Below are 21,234 nucleotides of genomic sequence, written 5' to 3' on the forward strand. Positions count from 1 at the left end.
TACAGGTTTTCTGACTCACAGATTTAGAAACCACAGAGAGTAATTGAAATTGCTTAAAATAATAATGCAATTTGAGGAAAGTGTGATATTTAGGTGGGTAAAAAAGTTAAATGATAATTGCTGGAGTATAAATTTAACTACTTGTTAGCTACATTAGCCTTGTAGCTCTAATGTAAAACTGAGAAATCTAAATCTGTGTATCTTCGCTGTGCCATGACATTTGTGGTCAGCTTATTTTTGGCCAGATCGTTGTTATAAATGTGTTTCTCAAGTTTATTCAGGTTAATGGGTGAATTAGTTTTGGGGAAAAAATAAAGAATAATCTTGGGGTGATATGCATCAATATTTGTCTGTGTTTACCTGAATACATACAAAAGAATTGTGAAATTTTAGAAACTGTTTCCTAGAATGCTCTGTAATATTAGTGTTGTATAAAGCAACATCCTTGAAGTCCTATATTACTGAAAAGAGGATATTAAAAATACTCATCTATTCCAGTGCCATATTTTATTTGAGGTTCTAAAAGTCTGAGATTAAATGTAAATGCTTACCCCTTATGCAGTGGGCTTATCACACCTGCAATACGGTCTTTAAAGACCTCATAATTGTTTTACTAAAATATCCATATTTTTATAGGTAAAGAACAGTAAACATTAATTTTACATGAATATAAAATGTTTTTTGAGTCCAATTCCTATGATGGAATTATGTTGAATATTTTTGGGTTGATTTTGACTGCTGTTTTAGAACTAATCATCCTCACATGACATCAGTGATACTAAAGTCCAAATGCCACCATATCCTCACGCATTTGCTTATTTTCAGGTGGAAATACTAGATGAGTTTACCTAACTCTTAGTTTTGTTTTATGACTTAGGCTTTCTGATAAATCATGCCAAACTATGAATCTATGAAATGTTTCTGAGCATTTTTAAATAGTAAATGATAAAATGTACCTGTCTTAATTTTAGAAGGAAAATTCTTGGATGCCTTTTTAAATGGATGCCTTTCCTGATACATGCATGTATGCGTAAACTATACGTCAGATTGTTCACAGGATTCTGGGCCTCTCTGTTTATACTGCTGTGGCTTCTGTCATTCATTGAGTGCCAAGATTGCCTCCTTTTTATTAAAAAAAGGAAAAGGCAGCTTGGCTCAGTCTCAAACAGAAGTACAGCTGGGATGTGTTAAATATTCGGCAGACTGCCTTCCATTTGAAATGAGTTATATATAGCACTCCCGACTTCCTTAACTAAGGAAGAAAAAAGGTAACATGCGGGTTAATAACCGTGAGAAACAGAATATTTCTACTGCCCCTTCTCATGCAAACTTCTTATTGTGATCACAGTTTATTTGTAATACTGCTTTACTCATTATCAACATGCAGAAATGTCTAATAAAACATAATTTAGTACCAGGACACATTTAGTACCAGGACACATTGGAACATTCAAGACACAATGTATTATTTAACAGGCCATGTTCAGAAATGAAAGGGTATATTGCATGTTAGAATTCTGTAAGAATATGATGCTAACTAGTCATAGATGACCATTTGTGTTAGAGATGGCAGGGATTAGAAACATTGATATTGGACTAGGATCATCAGCAGGAAGATACAGCTATGGTAATGGGAGATGTGTGTAAAAATGAATGATTAATGAACCTTAAATAGAACGCTTGCAGTTTATTTCTGTGTTTTAGTGTTAGATTTGAGAGTTGTGGCCTGATCAGTATTGATGCTGATATGAAGTGCTTCCATTACATGTAGCTTGTTTTACAGCTTGGTAGTACAGTAACTGTATAAGATATATATTAAACCCCCTCCCCTTTCTCCCCCAAATATTGTTTTCAGGAGATTTCTCACTGAAGTCATCTATAGCTATTAAGCAAATTAAGATTGTAGGTACTGTTGATGCTATTGGTAGTCTTGAGTTAAAATATTCACACATTTGCTGATTTCTAATGTTATAAACCTATATTGCAGACTCCTGCTTCTATGGATCAGATTGGCAAAATTCGAGGTCAGCCGTATGGAGCAGGCAGCCCTTACTCACAGCAGCCCCACCAAGGGCCTCCAGGGCCCCAGCAGGGACCTGCATATCCAGGCCAGGGCTATGGACCTCCTGGTCCTCAGAGATACCCTATGGGCATGCAAGGTCGCATGCAGTATGGCCAACAGGTCAGCGTTTTTTTTTGCTAAATGTGTTAAAATGGACAAATACACTGTGCAATAATTTTTGTTTGTATTTTCACAAACGTATATTTATATATTTAGTTTCCTTAACTTGAGGACTATAGACACATCTTGTCTTTGCTAGTAACGGTCTTCTCAAACTCACTGTGTTTTTCAGTCATTATTATTTTTTAATCTGAATCAAATTTTATGAGCCTCATGCACCTTCTTTATGCAGATGGCATCATATGGACAGCAGGGACCAGGCGGATATGGACAACAGGGGCAGCAGCCTTATTATAGTCAGCAGGGCCAGGGTCCTCTCTCTGGTCAACAGCAGTCACCATATCCTCAACCTCCTCCAGGCCAGCCAGGGAGCCAGGGACCATATTCCCAGCAGCCTCACCCTTCACAGTCCTCTGCCCCACATGGACAGGGTGGTTCGCCCTACCAACAGCCCCACATGCCCCAGCAGTCCCAGGGGCCTATGTCAGGCCCTCCACAGGGTCCTTCCCAGTCCCAGACTCCATACTCTCAGCCTACTGCCCCACAGTCCAGTCAGTCACCCTACCCACAGCAACATGTGCCACCGTCCCAGCCTCAGCAACAGGGTGGGTCCCAGGCTCCACCAGTGTCACAGGCTCAGCCCAGCTATCCTGCGAATCAGGGCCCTCAACAGACCCCCACACAGCAACCTCCACAAGCCCCCACTCCTGCCTCCCAGCAGCCTACAGGACATGGCCAGATGCCACAGGGACAGCCCACATCATACCCACAGAATGCTTCACAGCAGCAGCAACAATCTTCTTACCAGCGGTTTCCTCCTGCTCAGGTAATGTGCAGGTTTTAATCATTTTATGCAGAGTGTAACAAAAAGTATCTGTTTGTGGTAATTGGGGATGGGCACAACTGTTTGTTTAACAACTTGGCCCTGTTGCTTTTTCATAAGATTTTTCTCTGAGGGTGCTCTTTTTTATGCCTGCTTAATTGTAGCTTCAGAAAAAAATACTGATATGTATGAATTGAACATGTCCTAGACTTCTGCACAGTTTAAAGAGCAGCTACTATTTGCTGGATTGTACAAGTTTGGAACTTCATAATATATAACTAAACGGTGGTGATCAAAGAGTGGTATGACTGTGCGACTTAGTGACATCTATAGATGTATTTTATTCCCCATAATTATCAACATGTTCACAATGCTTTTGTGTACTGCAGGAGATTTCCCAGGAGCCATTCAGTTCCCAGTCCAGTGCTCCTTCCTCCAGTCAACCTGTGGCCTCCTCCAAGAGCAGCTCTGAGGACATGCAGGGCAGGCCTTCCAGTTTACCTGTGAGTGTGCTGTCTTCTTCACCTGCTGATTCTGAGGCACATGCACATTTTTAAGTGTGTAATTTTGTAAATTAAAAAACATGCCGTATAACTAATTTTCTCATGAACTGCTCTGTAAGCCAGGGCTATTCCTAATTACATTTTCATTTGATATTTTCTTTTTCATCATTAATATAATTATTTTATTACTATTCTGTTTTAGAACCCAGGATACGGGGCCTGTGAAAATACTTTGTTTACTTGTTTTGAGTCTTCAATGCTACAGTGACAGTGGATGCTTTGACCTCCTCAATCTTAGACAGATGGACAGGCTTGTCTGCGCTGAGTCAGCATATGTGCAGTTAACTGTTGTAACCATAGCAACCACTGGGTCGCCACCCCCCCCCCCCCCACCCCCCGCGGCGCGCGCACACTTTTCCAGATGAGATAAATAAGGCCAGTGTGTTGGTTGGAGTTGGTGTCTGTGGGCCAGCAGAAACAGTACCAGTGTCATACTTTAACTAGAAGTTGTAATGAGTAAAAGTAAAGTTGACGCAACTTTTTGTAATGTTTATGAAATGTGTTGTCTTGGCTTTCATGGATGTATTGATATTTCATTTTAATTTCTCAGGAGGAAAGAAAATGTTTCCTTTCTACTTTTGATTTGTTAAACATGCAGTGGCACATATAGAGAATTACAGGTTAAGGACTGTTAACTGTTGAGTATGTAGGCTAAATGTTTTAATCAGCAAAAGCCATTACCTATACCTCTTTCAAACATGCACAGTAATCTATAAATGTTCTGGAGTTTACCCGGTGGAGCTGTATGTGTGAATGCAATCACCTGCAACATTCCTTCTGGATGTTAACAGGACCTTATACTCCTAGGACCCCCCCCCCCCCCCCCCTCCGATGTTAACAGGACCTTATACTCCTAGGACCCTCGTAAAGACTCTGGGTGAAGTCAGAGTTGGTGCATGTGAGAACAGAACTGGAAATGTTCTGGACTTTCTTCTACACGCGTCGCACATGTGCCACTCCATACGAAAAGCATGAGTTTTACTTTCTGAAACTCTGGAGTTTCTCTAGGAACTCGAGTTCCTGTGTAAAAGAGGCACTAGTGAACACTCAATAGGAGTTTGCTACATTTAGGGATAGGTTTAGGGTAAGGTTGTACCACCCACTTGCTGGTCCCCAGTCTGCAGAGATACACGTCTCGACAAAGGAGACCATGTTTAGCTTCAAATGGACTAGGATTTCTGTGATGACATCAGATGGCCCTCAATTTAGACTTAAGCAATGCTTGCATTTCAGTGTATGATCCTGGTGAGATATGTCTTTGGTTTTTACCTCTGATTTTCTCCATCTGCCTTCCCTTCTGCAGGACCTGTCAGGCTCTATTGACGACCTGCCCACAGGGACAGAGGGAGCCCTCAGTCCTGGTGTCAGCACATCTGGAGTGTCCAGCAGTCAGGGAGAACAGAGCAACCCAGCACAGTCCCCCTTCTCCCCCCACACCTCCCCTCATCTGCCAGGCATCCGTGGCCCTTCTCCCTCCCCTGTCGGCTCACCTGCCAGTGCCACAGCGTCCCGCTCTGGACCCCTCTCTCCAGCTGCCATGCCAGGTAATATGCATGCATGCATCTTATTTATTTATTTATGCAAGCAAATTTTACATTGTCTCTGAGTTTATGCTTGCTGACAAGTGCTTATACTTCCAGAAGATATCACATGATGATTTTTTAATTTTTTTTTTAAATGTATAAATAATAGGAAACCAGATGCCTCCTCGCCCCCCTAGTGGTCAGTCTGATGGCATCATGCACCCTGCTATGAATCAGCCCAGTGGTATGGGCCAGGAAAGAGGTAAAACTGAGTGTTTAAATGTCCTCCTTACAATTTTATTGGTTCTGTTCTAATTTTTTTTTTTTTTTTTTTTTTTACCAGGATTTATGCAAAGGAACCCACAAATGGCACCTTACGGCTCACCTCAGTCTGGCTCTGCTCTGTCTCCTCGTCAGTCTTCTGGAGGTCAGATGCATGGTGGGATGGGGCCTTATCAGCAGAATAATTCAATGGGCAGCTACGGGCCTCAGGGTGGCCAGTATGGCCCGCAAGGTGAGAAATTGAAAATGCGGGGCACAGTATGAATATAATTGTTGAAATACACTTTAATTGAAAGGGCATAAAATCGTCAACGTCATCATCATTCTTCAACATGCAGCCCTGGAGGTTTTTATTTCTTTATTTTATTTATAATATAATAACACACAGGGTAGTCCCACTCTGGGTGACTGTCTGAGGACTTTGGTGTCTTTGACTTCAGTTTCCACATGCAGTTGAAAAAAAAACCCTTAGTTTTTGTCATTGCATGTTTTTGTGTTCAATAAATGCATTGATTTACAATATTTCTATATTTCTACAGCACATCATCCTGTGTATGTGGTTACATATATGCTTATAATAAAAAAGAAAAAACTAATACAGGATTAGTTTAGAAAATGTACTTGCCTCGTAGGTATATTTTAGACTATATTATCCCAGTTACATGCATATTCATGTTGTTGATATATACATAAAACATTTAAGATTAGTTTTCTAACACATCATGGTGGGTTCAGTAATCCTATATGGACCTAATCTTAAAAACTAATGTAAAGCCTATGATATCAGATTGGACAGAAAGCGGAGCCTTTTTGTAGAAATCTGCTATTAAAAATACACTTCACCACAATTAATACATTTCTAAAGAGCAAAAAACCACAAACATAAATAGTGGCGGTTTCAGTTCAGTAGAGTGAAGTGCCTTTTACGTTACTATTGATTACAACAACAAATAAAATATGTAAAGTAATGTTGAAACACCTGCACATTTCAGGCAAGAACACACCGTTGGGAAGCTTACTGCTTTATTATAAAGGGACAAGACAAAAACTAGTGCTGAGACTTGAGGTGCAGGAAGAAGGTGTTTTTTCTTTACTGATTAAAAGTCTCAGATACGAATTACGTTGTATTCTACATAATCACAAAAACAGTTGTCCCTTATTGTTGTGACTTTAGCTTAGATTCGTTTGCAGAATATATTTCACCTCCACTCACAACTCTACAGTCACTCGCTCAGTTACATTTAACAAATACTTCCCCAGACAAACATCACGCTAGAATAATTCTTCTCTAATTTCCCAACTGAATAAATCATAAAATGACATGAGAAGGTATTTCCAGGCTGTTTGTTGTTATGCTTACTTTACTTAGTCCTATACCCTGATTAACTCTTTACAGATCTACTAATTTAGTGGGAAAATCCACAAGCATGCTTTAACACACTTGTTAATTGGATATAGATGTGCTGATAATATAAAATTTAGTTCCGTAAAGTTTAAATGTGCATCACACGAGTCTGCTCTAGTGAAACTCTATGGCACTGCTAGTGTCTGCTGCTAACTTCTAGGAACTGTTTAGAGGCTCTATGATTTGCCATTGCTGTAGAAAATAATTGATCCATTGGAGTTGACGCAACTTTTTCTCTCTCTATGGCTCTGGTGGATATAAAACAAAATTTATTCTGTATGGTTGTGGTTGAAATTCTTTCCAAGAAGCAGCACCATTTGCTGATACCTCTCGTTATCTACAGATAATGCCTGTTACTCTGGTGTTCACATTACCAGGCTGAAGAGATTCTCATCTGACTTTTTTCTCTCCCCCCTCTCCCTCACTGTCATATCAAAAACCTGATCTTTTCATGGCTGTGTGGAGATAACTAATCAGGTTTAAGTCACTTTTATATGTCTTCCTAGATTTCCTAGGATTTCCTTTCCCACATGAACAAGAATTTCTAGAAAATCTCTGTAGTTTTGGGTCTGGAGATGTCATGGAGTGGTCGTTCACACATGCAGCTCACAGCAGATTTTCTGCTTCAGGCACGCACGCACTCGCAGCAGGAGATGAAACACGTGCTTTAGGCGTGGTGAACAGTTCTTGTATAGTGCGTGCAGGAGAAACTCCGGTACGTTTCCCGCGCTGTTCTCACATGTGCTGACTTGGACGTTATACTCCTCAAGCCTTAGTAAATGTTCTGGGTAAAGTCCTGGTGTCAAATGCATATTTGAATTTTGGGTATACGACCTGAATGTGAACTACCAGATCAGATTCCATGCGTCTTTTTGCATGTGCACATGTGCCTAAATCATTTGCCTCAGCCAGTAGCGGCATCATGTGAGTACATAATGAGTAAATAATGAATTGTCTCACAAGTATGATGTTTTTGTTGTTGGTAAAGGAGCCCACTTGCATAAACGCATAAGTGTGCTATTTCTTTCCCATTCTTTTCACCTGTTCTCTGGGTGGATTGAGTGGAAATGTCCACCCCCTACCTATCACCTAGTAGGATGCTAGCCGATGCAGGTGTCTGTTAGCTGACATAACAGAATTGGCATTTAGTAGTCTGATATTTTGATGAAATTTAAAGGGACAAAAAGGTCTCATCTTAAGCAAGTGCTACACTTTACGCTCAAGTGTAATGGCATTGTGTAATTGGGGGATGCCTAACCAGTGAGTGGAATTGGGCTTGACTTAATTGGAATATATTGGAAGATGAACTGGGTTAAGAAATGGGAAGAAAGTGCATGCTTATACAGTTAAGGATGGAAGAAATACAATGTTGTCTGGAGTTGGGACTAAGGTTGTTTATTTATTTATTTAAATATTTGGCAGCATATATCATGTAAATCTGTCATTCTGCCTATCTGTTCTTTAAGAAGGATAGAAAAAGCCTTTAGTGATGTGCTTTTTCACCATAGTCACTATCCAGTGTTGCTGTTGCAATGGTGTTGCTGCCAATTCCATCAGCTTACAGACAGTTAAAATGTATACTGTAGTCTGAACAGCAGCAGAAAACTACAGATGCACAGTGAGTTTGAGTCTGTCTTTTCTTTGTCTACTCTTTTGTGCTGGTGAGCAAAAAGTTATGATCGCCTGCTTTATTGCTATAATTCACGATCTGATTAACAAAGTTACCTTTCATATGTACTTTGACAAACTGACTCAATCAGAATGCATGCATCTATCATGCATCATGATGAGTATAAGGTTGTAACAAGTCAGTACAGGCTTGTTACATAGGGGGACCTCCATATTTTGGACTGGGCTTTAGTTTGTGCTCTCGCTCTCACTACCTTGCTCTCTGAGAGCCCAGTGGATCACAGTGCAGCTATTTTTAGTCTGGGTGAAAAGAGGCAGCTGACGTAGCGCAGCCCACGTCAGTTGAACTGCCACTGTGACTGTGCTACAGCACCACTCTAGCCTTCTAGTACACATGGGGGACTCTGAGACTCTCCACAGGGCCATAAGTGAAGTATGAAGCATAATCAGATGCATAATATTTTATAAAACATTTTCACATAAATATCATGCAATTAAGACATGGAAAAAAATTTTTTTTTGCCTTCACAGGCTGATGAATAGTAACTTAATAGCATTTTCCTTGTCAGCTGGAGTGCTTGTGTGGATGTTCATTTATTACAATTCCTTTACTGTCTCACTAGTTTAGGGAAGTATTATTTGTGAACTGAAACTTGCTCAAAGCTGTTTTGAACCTTTTTGTTGTCATATTATCTAGTGAATAACCAAATTTTGCCAGTTACGTTTTTGTTATCAGTAATGCAGTTCTTACCTTTTTGGGCAAATGTTGATTCCTACCTGTTGATACTTAGTAAACGGCAACATAAATATTCACCCAGTTAGTGTTCTAACCACTGCACTGTAAGAAATTAGTAACATGTTTAACTGGCAATCTGATTAGCATAATAACTAATTTAAATTCTTGACTTAGTTTGTTAGCTTTGAAATTTCACTGGTAATCCTCTTGGTTGTTTAACACTTTGTGTTTGACTCCAGTGTAGTATGCACTTTTTTCTTTCCCTTCCCCTCTCTAAACATTGCTGCATAGAAGGGTACCTGTTAACCACATATTAAAATGACTTTTCCTCCTGTCTCTGTAGGTTACCCCAGGCAACCAGGCTATAGTGGCATGCCAAATGCCAACTACCCAGGCCCCGGCATGGCAGGATCAATGAATCCTATACCTGGCCAAGGAGGAGGACCACCATATACTGGCATGCCTCCAGGTAGAATGCCCCATGGACAGATGGGTGCTCGTCCTTTTGGCCCAAATATGGGCCCGAACATGGGACCCAACATGGGCAACATGCCTCCACAGGTGGGTTCTGGGATGTGTCCACCCCCAGGCCTTAACAGGAAGCCACAGGAAGCAGCAGGAATGCAGCATGGAGCCACAAACTCCATACACAACAGGTATGTAGATCAAAGTTCTGTCAAACCACCCAAAGTAGTTATCATGCCTAAAATACAGTAGTTCTTAGTCTGAGGGATGATCTGCAGACTTGAGTGTAACTGTAACTACATTGTAAGCTTGCATAACAAGATGTTTGCACTAGTACAATTATGCAGATAGCCAGTATGGTTTAACAGCTAGAGTTAAAACCCATCATCGAATGTGATAGGGTTGATTCTCAAATTGTATTGTCCAAATGTTGTGTTTTTTTTTTTTTGTTTGTTTTTTTTTTGTTTTTGAGTTAGGCCATCTCAGCAGGGCCAGAGCTACAGCAGGTCAGCACAGGGATAGCTTGTGGACAGAAAGCTGTGCATAGAATAGGGTCAGACACGCTAGGCACTGAACCCCTCTGGATGAAACTCGGTTATCTTTCCACAAACTTTTACCTGATGTCAGATTCTTCTAATTAATAAAAAAGGTCCAGTTTGAGAAAATGTGCTCAAGCCAAGGTCCAGAACATAATGTATAACCTTTATTATGATCAGGGCCATATCTTGCATATTGAAATATGTTTGTAGTTATAGCAGCATTTTATATAGCTAACAACGGAAGTTGTTTGGAAATTTCAATTTATATCAACAAGATTTAGAAATGTATTATAAATAACAAATATACAAATTAAAGTGTCCTTTCCTCATTTCAAGGAAAATTTACAAAATATGTAAATATGTAAATAAAGTCCCTAAGGACTAGTTGCAGTTGACTGCTTTACATAACCAGCAGTCTGATTGGTTCTTGTTGCTGGAGGGCAGGGCTTTATTTGTTAACAGCATGCTGATTGGCTCTCTATGCTGACGGATGGGGATCCATGTTCAGCATTATTGAATTTCAACCTGTAACTGTTCCCTGATTTTTTTTTTTATAAAAGTTTCTGGTTTTACCTCCCATAACACTTTCGCCCTGAAAGTGTCCCAAAAGATCTTTTATCACGTCTCTTGGGCTATTTTAACTGGCCCCAGGACAGCGGTGTCTTGAGCCCTGCCCTGTGTGTCACTCATTTGAGTCACAGCGCTCATTCTGATGCACATGTCTGATTGGCTGAGTAGCTTCATGTGTGATATGTGGTTAAAAAGCTCTTAATAGTTTATTAGTTACAGGTCCAAATAGCACAGCCTCTGGGTCTGGACTCGGACCGTGGGCCATCTATTCGTGACCCCTGTTCTACGGAGTCTATTTCATTTAAAGTAAAACACCCACACTGTTCTTTATAGGTTGTATGGCCACTTACTTATATTCATTTTGATCCATAGGCTGCCAGGTTATCCCAACATGTCTCCAAGTATGATGGGATCAGGACCTCCATATGGGCCCTCTATGAACAGTATGCCAGGAATGATGAACACCCAGGGACCACCCTACAGTATGGGTGGAAACATGCCCAACAACAGCAGTGGTAAAGGCACTGTTATGTATATCTCTTACTGGTTATCCAGCAATGCTGTTTCTTCAGCAGTAACCTTTCATTTTACTATTGCAAAAATTTATGCCTGTTCATTTGTTTGAAGGGATGTCTCCAGGACCTGAATTTGGTATCGATGGTAAACTGAACCAGGCACAGAAGATGAATAACAAGGTTGAGGGGACACCCAAGACTGATTCTAAATCAAAGGTTTGCAGCTTATTTCCTGTACAGTTCAAAATGGGTTATTAATTTGTATTAAATGTGATTGATTTAACACAGGCCTTTTTCAAGTCTTGCCTCCAAAGTGCTAGCCTCTGCCTAGGCAATATTGTGCCACCTGAGTGAAATAGATTGTTATAATAGAATCCATGGACCATGTAGCTAGCCAGTGTCAACTACCATTATCTAGTTCACTTGTGTTTCCACTAGATTTTCATTTAGCATTTATTTTATAGTGCTATTTGATGGTGTAAGCTGTTATTGGTAGAGGTGGAATTGGCTATGCTGGTAAATTCGTTTAACAAGAACTAACAAGCTGTTGCAGTATGCTGAGTTTTGTGTGCTAAGATATTTAAACTAATCTAATGCTAGATATTGAGACTCTGACATATTTTGGGTTTGTATTGTAATTTTGTTGGGTGAGAAGGGAAGGGGTGTTGCACAGACACAGTTGGTGTGTGTCAAGTGTTAAATGACAGCTGTAGTCCTGCCCCTCATAGGCTAAGTGTTGTCGGCAATCCAGGTCATTGCAGGGACTAGTTTATAATTGTTCACCAATTTTCTCATAGGCTACACTGCTTAGTTTATTCAAGGTGCACTCCACAGCTGGCATTCCAGTTAGTTGGGTACTACTCTTGACAGAGGCTTTGGATTTTACTCTCCTAACTTGTTGGATTTGTTGTGAGATGAGAGCAATTTACAGATTGAATTTTATATATAAAACACAAAGCTCTGATTTTAGCTTACTGTTGGCTGACCTGTGAAGATCTTGGCCATCTTAAATATAATATTTAATTTGAGTGGTTGTTCTAAAGCTTTAGAGTGCTCTTTGTTTTTCCACACTGTGTAATTCTGGGTGAAACAATCTGCTTATACCTAGAAGTCAAGTTCATCTACAACAACCAATGAGAAAATCACTCGTTTGTATGAGCTTGGCTCTGAGCCAGAGCGGAAGATGTGGGTGGACCGTTACCTAGCATTCATCGAGGAGAAAGCAATGGGCATGAGTAACCTTCCCGCCGTGGGCCGCAGGCCTCTGGATCTCTTCCGACTCTATGTGTCCGTCAAGGAAATTGGAGGTCTCACGCAGGTGAGAATACTAGCGTCCAGTGAATCCCACCCATGTTCACATTTTCTCAGGCAGTAATTGACTTAGGAAATGTCTGGTACACAATAATAGCTGTTGGTTTGCATATAACATAGAAATATTTGTCTGGCAATGATAGTTCATGTCCTGGCTAATGATTTCCTTTTGGCATATGCCTGCTTGCAGGTGAACAAGAATAAAAAGTGGAGGGAGCTTGCTACAAGCTTGAATGTTGGCACTTCCAGCAGTGCTGCCAGCTCTTTAAAGAAGCAGTACATTCAGTGTCTATATGCTTTTGAATGCAAAATTGAGCGTGGAGAAGACCCACCACCTGACATCTTGTCAGCGGAAGGAAAAAAGAACCAGCCTAAGATCCAGCCACCCTCCCCAGGTAAAGACTTCAATCCACAAACTAGTTGGGCTTTTTTCATGATCATATTGCTTATAAAATTATGATATTAACCAACTGGCTTTTTTCCCCTCTTTGTGATCTAGCTGGATCTGGTTCCCTGCAGGGTCCACAGACCCCTCAGTCTACAAGCAGCTCTATGGCTGAGAGTGGAGACCTGAAACCTCCTACTCCTGCTTCAACACCGCATAGCCAGATTCCCTCAATGCAAAGTGGCAGGTGAGTCATGGTCATTCCCCATTTATTTGTGGTTTTAATCTTGTTTGGCTGTGAACATTCCCTTACCTGGTCTGTTTCGTAGGAGCAGTGTGAACCTTCAGGATCCATTCGCTGACAGTAATGACCCAGCCTTTACCAGAAGAAACACTATGACGCCAAACTCCGGCTATCAGTCTGGAATGAGCACTCCAGAAATGCCTGGTCGCATGCCCCCTTATGAACCCAACAAAGATCCTTTTGGTGGCATGCGCAAAGGTAGGATTTATAATTACTGTGCAATTAACTTATTATTTTTTATAAAATAAGAATAGTTTCAATTTACATCTGACTGCAATACATTAACAATTTTTCTCACCAGTGGACATAGCTTAGTTCATGACATGTACTGTTATTGCAGTTGGGGAGCAGTTCATGCCTGGTGGACAGGGTCCCAACAGCACTCTAGGAGAGCAATTTAACCGTGGACCAGGAAGCTCAATTGGGAATATGCCCATGGGACAGAGACAGCAGTACCCATACGGACCAGGCTATGACAGAAGGTAAATGCTACAAGATCTTAATTTCTTTCTCAGCCTTAAACAATGCTAAGTTGGGATATATGTGATTACTAATAGGTAGATTTGTGTAATATGTTATGAGAGTAATTTTCTGGTGTGCTGTACAGGCCGGATTCAGGGATGGGTCCAGAAGGCAACATGGGGCCTGGAGTACCACAGCAAAGCATGATACCTTCTAACACTGATGCTGGGATGTACTCACCAAATCGCTACCCCCCACAACAGCAACAACGGTCAGCTAAAGATACATACATACATACATACATATATATATATATATAGGTCAGGTTGCTGAATTGGTCAGTGCTGTTGAATATTCCGAGTAACATTTGGTGTCTCTTGCAGGCATGATTCCTATGGTAATCAATATCCTGGCCAAGGTGCGCCTCCTGGTGGCTCTTACCCAAATCAGCAACCAGGAATATTTCCACAGCAGCAGTCAGTAAGTGATTTTAATTTTAAGAATTTCATAATTGAGGGTTGTGTATTTTTAAACCACACTTAAAATTAGGTGAGAAATACATTTATGAAAATACCAGTCTTACATTAACGTAATTCATAGGGTTTTTTTTTTTTTTTTTTTTTTTACTTCTCCTGTTGAATTTGCATTAATGTTAATGTAACTTCTTTTTAATCAGAATTACAAGAGACCAGGAGAGGGAGGTTACCCTCCGGCAAAACGTCATCACGATGGTGAGATGTATAGTGCGCCATTCAGTGGCCAGCAACAACAGCAGCAACCTCAGGCTCCTCCTACTGGCCCATCATCAGGTCAGCAGGAGATGTTCAACCAGTATGGCAGTTCTTACCCTGGATCAGAACGCCGTCCTCCTGGACCACAAAACCAGTTCCCCTTTCCCTTTGGAAGGGATCGAATGCAAGGTGGGTCAGGCCCTAACTCTCAGGGCTCTATCCCCCCTCAGATGATGGGTAGTTCAATGCAGCCTGCCCCAGATGGCCCCCAGGGTGGGATGTGGCAAGGACGAGGTGAAATAGGCTACCCTAACTATCCAAACCGACAAGGTCCTCCTGGTGGACCTGCACAAGGCCCTGGATACCACGGCATGAATCGATCTGAAGAGATGATGACGTCTGAACAACGCATGAACCATGAGGGTCAGTGGCCAGGGCCACGGCAACCCCCCTATGGCCCAGCTGGGGCTGGTCCTCCCATGAGCAGATCTCTGCAGTCTAACTACCAGTCTCCCCAAACCATGCAGAACCACATTCCGCAGGTGTCCAGCCCTACGCCAATGCCCCGTTCCATGGAGAGCAGAACTTCCCCCAGTAAATCTCCTTACATGCAGAGCAGCATCAAGATGCATAAGGCAGGTCCCCCAGTTCCTGCATCCCACATTATTGCTTCACCTGTCCAACCTCCACTGATGAGAAGAGACCCACCATTCCCTCCAGGGTCAGTGGAGGCCACACAACCTGTTCTCAAGACTCGCAGACGTCTAACAATGAAAGATATTGGTAAGGGACATATTCTTCTTGTTCAACTGCAGAAATATAGACAGTGGAGCCTATTGTGCTATCTACGTTTTTCTTTGTATACTTACGGTCATCACATAAACATTTTTATGTGTTTGGAAGAAAAATGTAGTAAAGGTTGTACTGGTCCTCATTTTTCTCTATTTTAGTCTTCTGTAGTGAAAAGAAACTTTTTTTGTAGTTTGTTGTAATAATGTCTTATCTAGAACAGTATTTTAGATAATTTCTTTGATCAATCACAAGGATTCATTAAATCATCAGCATACTAGCTAAAGTAACAGTAGGTTTTGGATGATAACCTCAAAGGTGGTGGTTTTTTTTTTTTTTTTTTTTTTTTTTTTTTTTTTTCCGGCCTGTCTGTCCGTCACCCACAAATATTTATCTGAAATTTTATTCCTCTACAGGCACACCAGAGGCATGGCGAGTAATGATGTCACTAAAATCAGGTCTTTTGGCTGAGAGCACTTGGGCTTTAGACACCATCAACATTCTACTGTATGATGACAACAGTATCTCGAATTTTAACCTTATTCAAGTAAGTTATGACAAAGCATTGCACAAAAGAATTATTACATCAGTATTGTTTTTCCTTCCATGCTGAGGCACAATATCTTATTTGTACATTTGTCTCTCTTACAGCTCCCTGGCTTCTTGGAACTAATTGTGGAGTATTTTAGGCGTTGCCTCATTGAAATCTTTGGCATTCTGAGGGAATATGAAGTTGGTGATCCTGGACAAAGAACCCTGCTGGATCCCAATGCTCTCAGAAAAGAAGAGAATGCTGAGGATGAAGAGGGTCCATTAGAAGATATGGATGAAGATGATGGAACGGAAGAGGAGGATGAAGGAGATGAAGAAAACCCATCATCACAGCAGCAAGAAGAATGTGTTTCAGCAGTGCAGCCTCAAATAAAGTCAGAGCAGAGGTCAAATGAATCAAAGAAAGAAGATGATATTAAAGCGATGGAGAAAGTCACTAATACAGACACCAAAACCTCAGAGTCCCCTGTCCAGGACCTAGCTGTGCCCCAGGAAAAGCCAAAACAGGCAAGCAAGTTTGACAGACTTCCCTTAAAAGTGGTTAAAAAGAAGGACCCATTTGTAGTGGACTGCTCGGGCAAGCTTGGGAGACTTCAGGAATTTGACAGTGGCCTCGTGCATTGGAGTATTGGTGGTGGTGACACCACAGAACACATTCAAACCCATTTTGAGAGCAAACCATACTTATTGCAGTCACACAAATGGAAGCAGCCCACTCAGGCATCAGGAAAGAAGAAATTGTCAGAGAAGAGAGAGAATGACGAACCTGTAGTGCCCTCATCTAGTCTGGAGCGGAGGAAAGACGAAGACCAGAGACCCCCTCAGCAGTCACCTGCAGGTAAACCAACTGACAGTGTTTCTGAGGCAGGGGAAGAGAAGCCTTCTAATGACCCTGAGACTGTCGCAGAGCCAGTAACACAAAAGGAGAAAGACAAAGAGGAGGGACCAGATGGAACAAACGGGGAAAGCAGCAAGAAGGCTCTCACTGATATTAGCTCTTCCTCCCAGATTCAGCGCAAAGTCACTGTTCTAGAGGATGAACCTCACAGCAAAGACGAAGCTCCACTTGTCACACTCTCAGACTGGCAGGATTCACTTGCCCGTCGCTGCATTTGTGTCTCCAATATTGTCCGCAGTCTTTCATTTGTCCCTGGCAATGACTTGGAGATGTCCAAGCATCCAGGACTGCTGCTGTTACTGGGCCGTCTTGTGCTGCTGCACCATTGGCATCCTGAGCGAAAGCAGGCGCCTTTGACGTACGAGAAGGAAGAGGAGGTGGATGAGGACACGGGTCACAACAAGGAGGAATGGTGGTGGGACTGTCTGGAACTGCTGCGGGAGAACTGCCTGGTCACACTGGCGAATATCTCAGGCCAGCTTGACTTCTCCATCTATTCTGAGAGCATCTGCCTGCCTCTTCTCGATGGCCTGCTACATTGGGCTGTCTGCCCTTCTGCAGAAGCCCAGGATCCCTTCCCTACTCTTGGGCTTAATGGGGCTTTATCTCCTCAGAGACTTGTCCTGGAGACCCTCAGTAAACTCAGCATCCAGGACAATAATGTGGACCTAATTTTGGCAACACCTCCTTTCAGTCGACTAGAGAAGCTTTTCGGGAACCTTGTGCGCCTGGTTGGGGACCGGAAGGTACCTGTATGTCGAGAGATGGCAGTTGTGCTGCTGGCCAACCTGGCCCAGGGAGACAGCATGGCAGCGCGTGCCATTGCGGTACAAAAAGGCAGTGTAGGGAACCTTTTAGGTTTTCTTGAGGACAGTTTAGCAGCCACACAATTCCAGCAGAGCCAAGGCTCCCTGCTGCATATGCAGGGGACACCCTTTGAACCTACCAGTGTGGACATGATGCGTCGGGCAGCTCGGGCTCTGCATGCCCTCGCTAAGGTGGAGGAGAACCACTCAGAATTTACACTCTACGAGTCTCGGCTACTGGACCTGTCTGTCTCCCCTCTTATGAACTCTTTAGTGTCCCATGTCATCTGTGATGTACTCTTTCTGATTGGCCAGTCATGACAGCTGTGGGGAGCGGTGGCTCCATCTTCTCTGGTTTTTGTTCTCTCCTCTCCGTCTGTGTCTCTTGGTGTGCAGGGAATGAAAAACAGAGAAAAATGACTGTTTCCCTTTTTTAATTTATGCAAGCCCCTTCGGATACCACCCTTGGATCCCTTTTTTTGCTGTCTCTCACTTCGGGGAGGATTTCACAAATTAGCTGTGGATCATGAACCAGAGCCTCAAATATAATGACAAACTGATGCCAATAAAATAAATGGACAGGGACCCCAGGTTTTGTGTGTTGCCCAAAGGGAGAGGGGATGGGGGTTTTCTTTTCTTTTCTTTCTTTGTTTTTATAGCAAAATAAATAAATGAATAAAATAAATAGCAGAAAAACTCTTGACCAAAGTTGCTGTCTCGTTTACAGTGAGTTTGGGGTTTACTGTGCCCTTGCTCTCCCCTAGAGGGCACAGTGAGTGCACGTCTCTGGTTCATATTTGGAGTCTGATAAGACAGATGATCTTTCCGGTGGTGTTGCTGTGTTGTGATGCTGCACATTCAGCCCCACAGGAGCCACCTTGTCAGCTGTGAGCAGGATACCCTTACAATGGAGGCCTGTGCAGTAGATTGTAGACATTTTCTGTGCAGATCTATACTCCATCTTCCTTATGACTGTAAAGATACTGCAGCACTGTTTTGTGTGGAGAAATGTTGGCTCAGCAGCTCCACTCTAGTTTTTAAAGTTTTTAAAATTTAGTTTGATGGTAAAGAGAGAATGGCTTTCTCCCCAAAGTATCAAAAACCTCTGACATCTTTACCTCCTCTCTCTAACCCCTTGATTGTATGACTTGACCCTTATAAAGAAATCACCTCCTAGGACTGATTTTCAATTAAGATACAGCCCAGGCTGTGATGTATATAAGATGTTGTACATTACACTTCTTTTTTCTCTGTCTCTTTCTCACCCTGTCTTTCACTCTTATGCTTCACACTTTTTATCTATGAAGAATGAAAGTGGACACTCGAGTTGGGTTCATTACATAAAATCCTTAGGTATATAAAAGGAACCACCTTTTGGCCTCCCCACAGTTTCTCCATAGTACAGCAAAACACAAATTAAATATTTTAATTTCATCTCCTGGTACAACAAAATAAACTCTAGATGAAGAAACACAGTTGAGATATTTTTTTCTCCAGTGATATGAATTCTGCATATTTGTATTTCAGACTATGTAGCTAAAACTTAATGTAAATTCCTTTTCCCCTTTTTGGCTCAATGAATATCATTTATTCAGTATGAAATCTTTATACTATATGTTCCATGTGGTAAGAATAAATGTACATTAAATCTTCGTAAGATGTTTGTGATTGTTTTATTCATTTAAATTGCTGGTTAAAGAAAATGGCCAGAATAATCACAAGCTATTTTGCTATGGAAACCAGATTTGTTTACTGACTAAATTTTAGTTTTGAATGGGTCATTTTGTTAACTTTCAAACTGGGTCAAACTTGCATCTAATTTTAAATTGATTAAACAGGTCTTTTTTCACTATAAAATGCATTCTTTGCGTGGTTCACGTGTATATGTCCAAAGGTATGTACAGTCCTGTAAGCTTTGCCGATATCTAAATTTTAATCACTAACGATCTGTGTTGGACTTTTTTTATTTATTATTATTATTATTAAATAGCCACATGGCTAGTAATATGGCCTGGTACGCCATTGGATGGTAAGTGGGTTTTCCTAACACCATTTTCCGCTGCCCAGTCCTGCAGGTGGCGCTGGACATTGGCTTTAGCACGGCTCTAGAGCATGCCGTTGTTTTGCAAATATATTCTTAATTGGAGTTTTACATTTTGAACTAATTTAACCTCATGCCATGCTAGGTGAGATACGCCCAGTAGAACATTACTGTCGATTGACTGGAGGATGAAGTGCTGTGAACTTAAAAAATAACAGCTGTCGATGTTTTTTAAGTTAGACCGTGTAAGATTATTTTATACGTAATTGGCTAGAAATTTCCATAGCAGTCTAATGTTAGACTATCACAGTAGATGTGGAAAGTAGTTGAACCCGAACCTGGGGGTTCTAATCTTGAGTTTTCCGAGTGTCTAGTGGGAGGAAATTAAACGTTTATAATATCTTTAAAATAGTTACTTCTACACTGAATTGAGAGATGGCTCGTGAAGTTCCGCCTAAAACAACCCGAGGACAGCGACGTGAGCTGTTTAACAGACTAAATGGGGTATAGCAGACGAATGTAAAACATTTTCAAATGTAGCGCCTCTGAGACCTGCTGATTTACTGCTGTCTTTGCCGAAGCGCTCGTATGATTTCTAAACGAGACTCTCTTCTCGACTGTTCCCGCCTTTCTAACGCGCTCCTTGTAGCTGATTTGCTGGGGACGGTGATTTATTGCTCAAAACCGCGGAGTGATATGTGAAACCAAACTATGTTGCTGGGCGCTTGAAATGGGTGGTTTTAATGTCGACAATTGTCATTCCCATGCAAATATTTATATTATTTATTGACGTTATTTGTCCCGTAGAATGTGTTTGCACTTGTCGGAACTATTTTTTTTTCTTTCCGCAGCCCCCCCCCACAACCTCGCGCGCATATAAAGAAACAGGCTTTGAATTTTTCTCAGATTAAATCCTTATAATCACTAAAATATATATATATATATATATATATATATATATATATATATATATATATATATATCACACTACTTCAAAACGTTTCCCCATTCCGAATAGGCTCATTATTGAAAGTATGGGGGCGAAAAAATGTCATTGCCCATCCCTATTTCCTGTTTGAGCCTTCTCAATGGCTGAATCACAAATGGTCCCCTACTTCCTACATAGTGCGATATGTTTTTGTATACACATTGACCGCTAAATGTTAAACATAGTGCCATGCAGTGGAGTTCATGCTCTATTTTAGGCGTAGGACAGTGGCGCTACATATAAAACACATGAAATTTAAACTAGCTTTCAGCTTTTTCAAAATAAATAAATATATTGTATTTTTTTATTATTATGAAATATTAGACGTAGATATTGTTTGTAATTTGGTATAAACTACAGTTCAGAAATCGATCTTAATCAGCTCTATAAGAAAGATGACGGTTTAGAAAGAAATTGTACAGACTTTTATTTTGACGTTGCCGAGGTAGAACACTATGGGTGTATGCGCCTTTCATCCCTGAGCACATTTTAAAAAGTGCGCTATTTATTTCACTTGCTCGCAGACATTGTCAGTGTTTTCCCATAAATATTAGCTTATTTTGTTGGTTATATAAATTCTTGATAACCGAGGTGTGATACCGGAGAAACCGTTTAATTCAGTGAAATCATTTTGTGGAGAAGTAGTGAACTATGCAGAGTTCAGATAAATATTCCAACTTGGACAAGTGGATAATTGTGCATTTTGCTTTGTTTACACGACTATTATCACTTATT

At 41.2% G+C, this 21,234-nt stretch overlaps 1 protein-coding gene across 3 annotated transcripts; it reads left to right on the forward strand.

Moving 5' to 3' along the window:
• The first annotated feature begins 1,993 nt into the window (after positions 1-1,993).
• Positions 1,994-19,122, forward strand: LOC136681983 (AT-rich interactive domain-containing protein 1A-like). Of its 3 annotated transcripts, none has more exons than XM_066658776.1 (19): positions 1,994-2,182; positions 2,415-3,008; positions 3,395-3,508; positions 4,872-5,112; positions 5,261-5,353; positions 5,435-5,605; positions 9,487-9,799; positions 11,090-11,232; positions 11,345-11,448; positions 12,341-12,550; positions 12,734-12,938; positions 13,043-13,175; positions 13,258-13,430; positions 13,573-13,714; positions 13,840-13,965; positions 14,078-14,174; positions 14,371-15,208; positions 15,631-15,761; positions 15,866-19,122. In XM_066658776.1, the coding sequence occupies exons 1-19, from the start codon at positions 2,000-2,002 to the stop codon at positions 17,789-17,791; spliced, it is 5,937 nt and encodes a 1,978-aa protein (XP_066514873.1). In that variant the 5' UTR covers positions 1,994-1,999; the 3' UTR covers positions 17,792-19,122. The 3 variants fall into 3 exon arrangements, with proteins under 3 accessions (XP_066514873.1, XP_066514874.1, XP_066514871.1); XM_066658777.1 differs by having other exon boundaries at positions 12,344-12,550; XM_066658774.1 differs by having other exon boundaries at positions 2,000-2,182; positions 13,264-13,430.
• The last annotated feature ends 2,112 nt before the right edge of the window (positions 19,123-21,234 follow it).

Source organism: Hoplias malabaricus, unplaced genomic scaffold (assembly GCF_029633855.1).
Source record: "Hoplias malabaricus isolate fHopMal1 unplaced genomic scaffold, fHopMal1.hap1 scaffold_400, whole genome shotgun sequence".
In the NCBI taxonomy this organism is placed as follows: domain Eukaryota; kingdom Metazoa; phylum Chordata; class Actinopteri; order Characiformes; family Erythrinidae; genus Hoplias; species Hoplias malabaricus.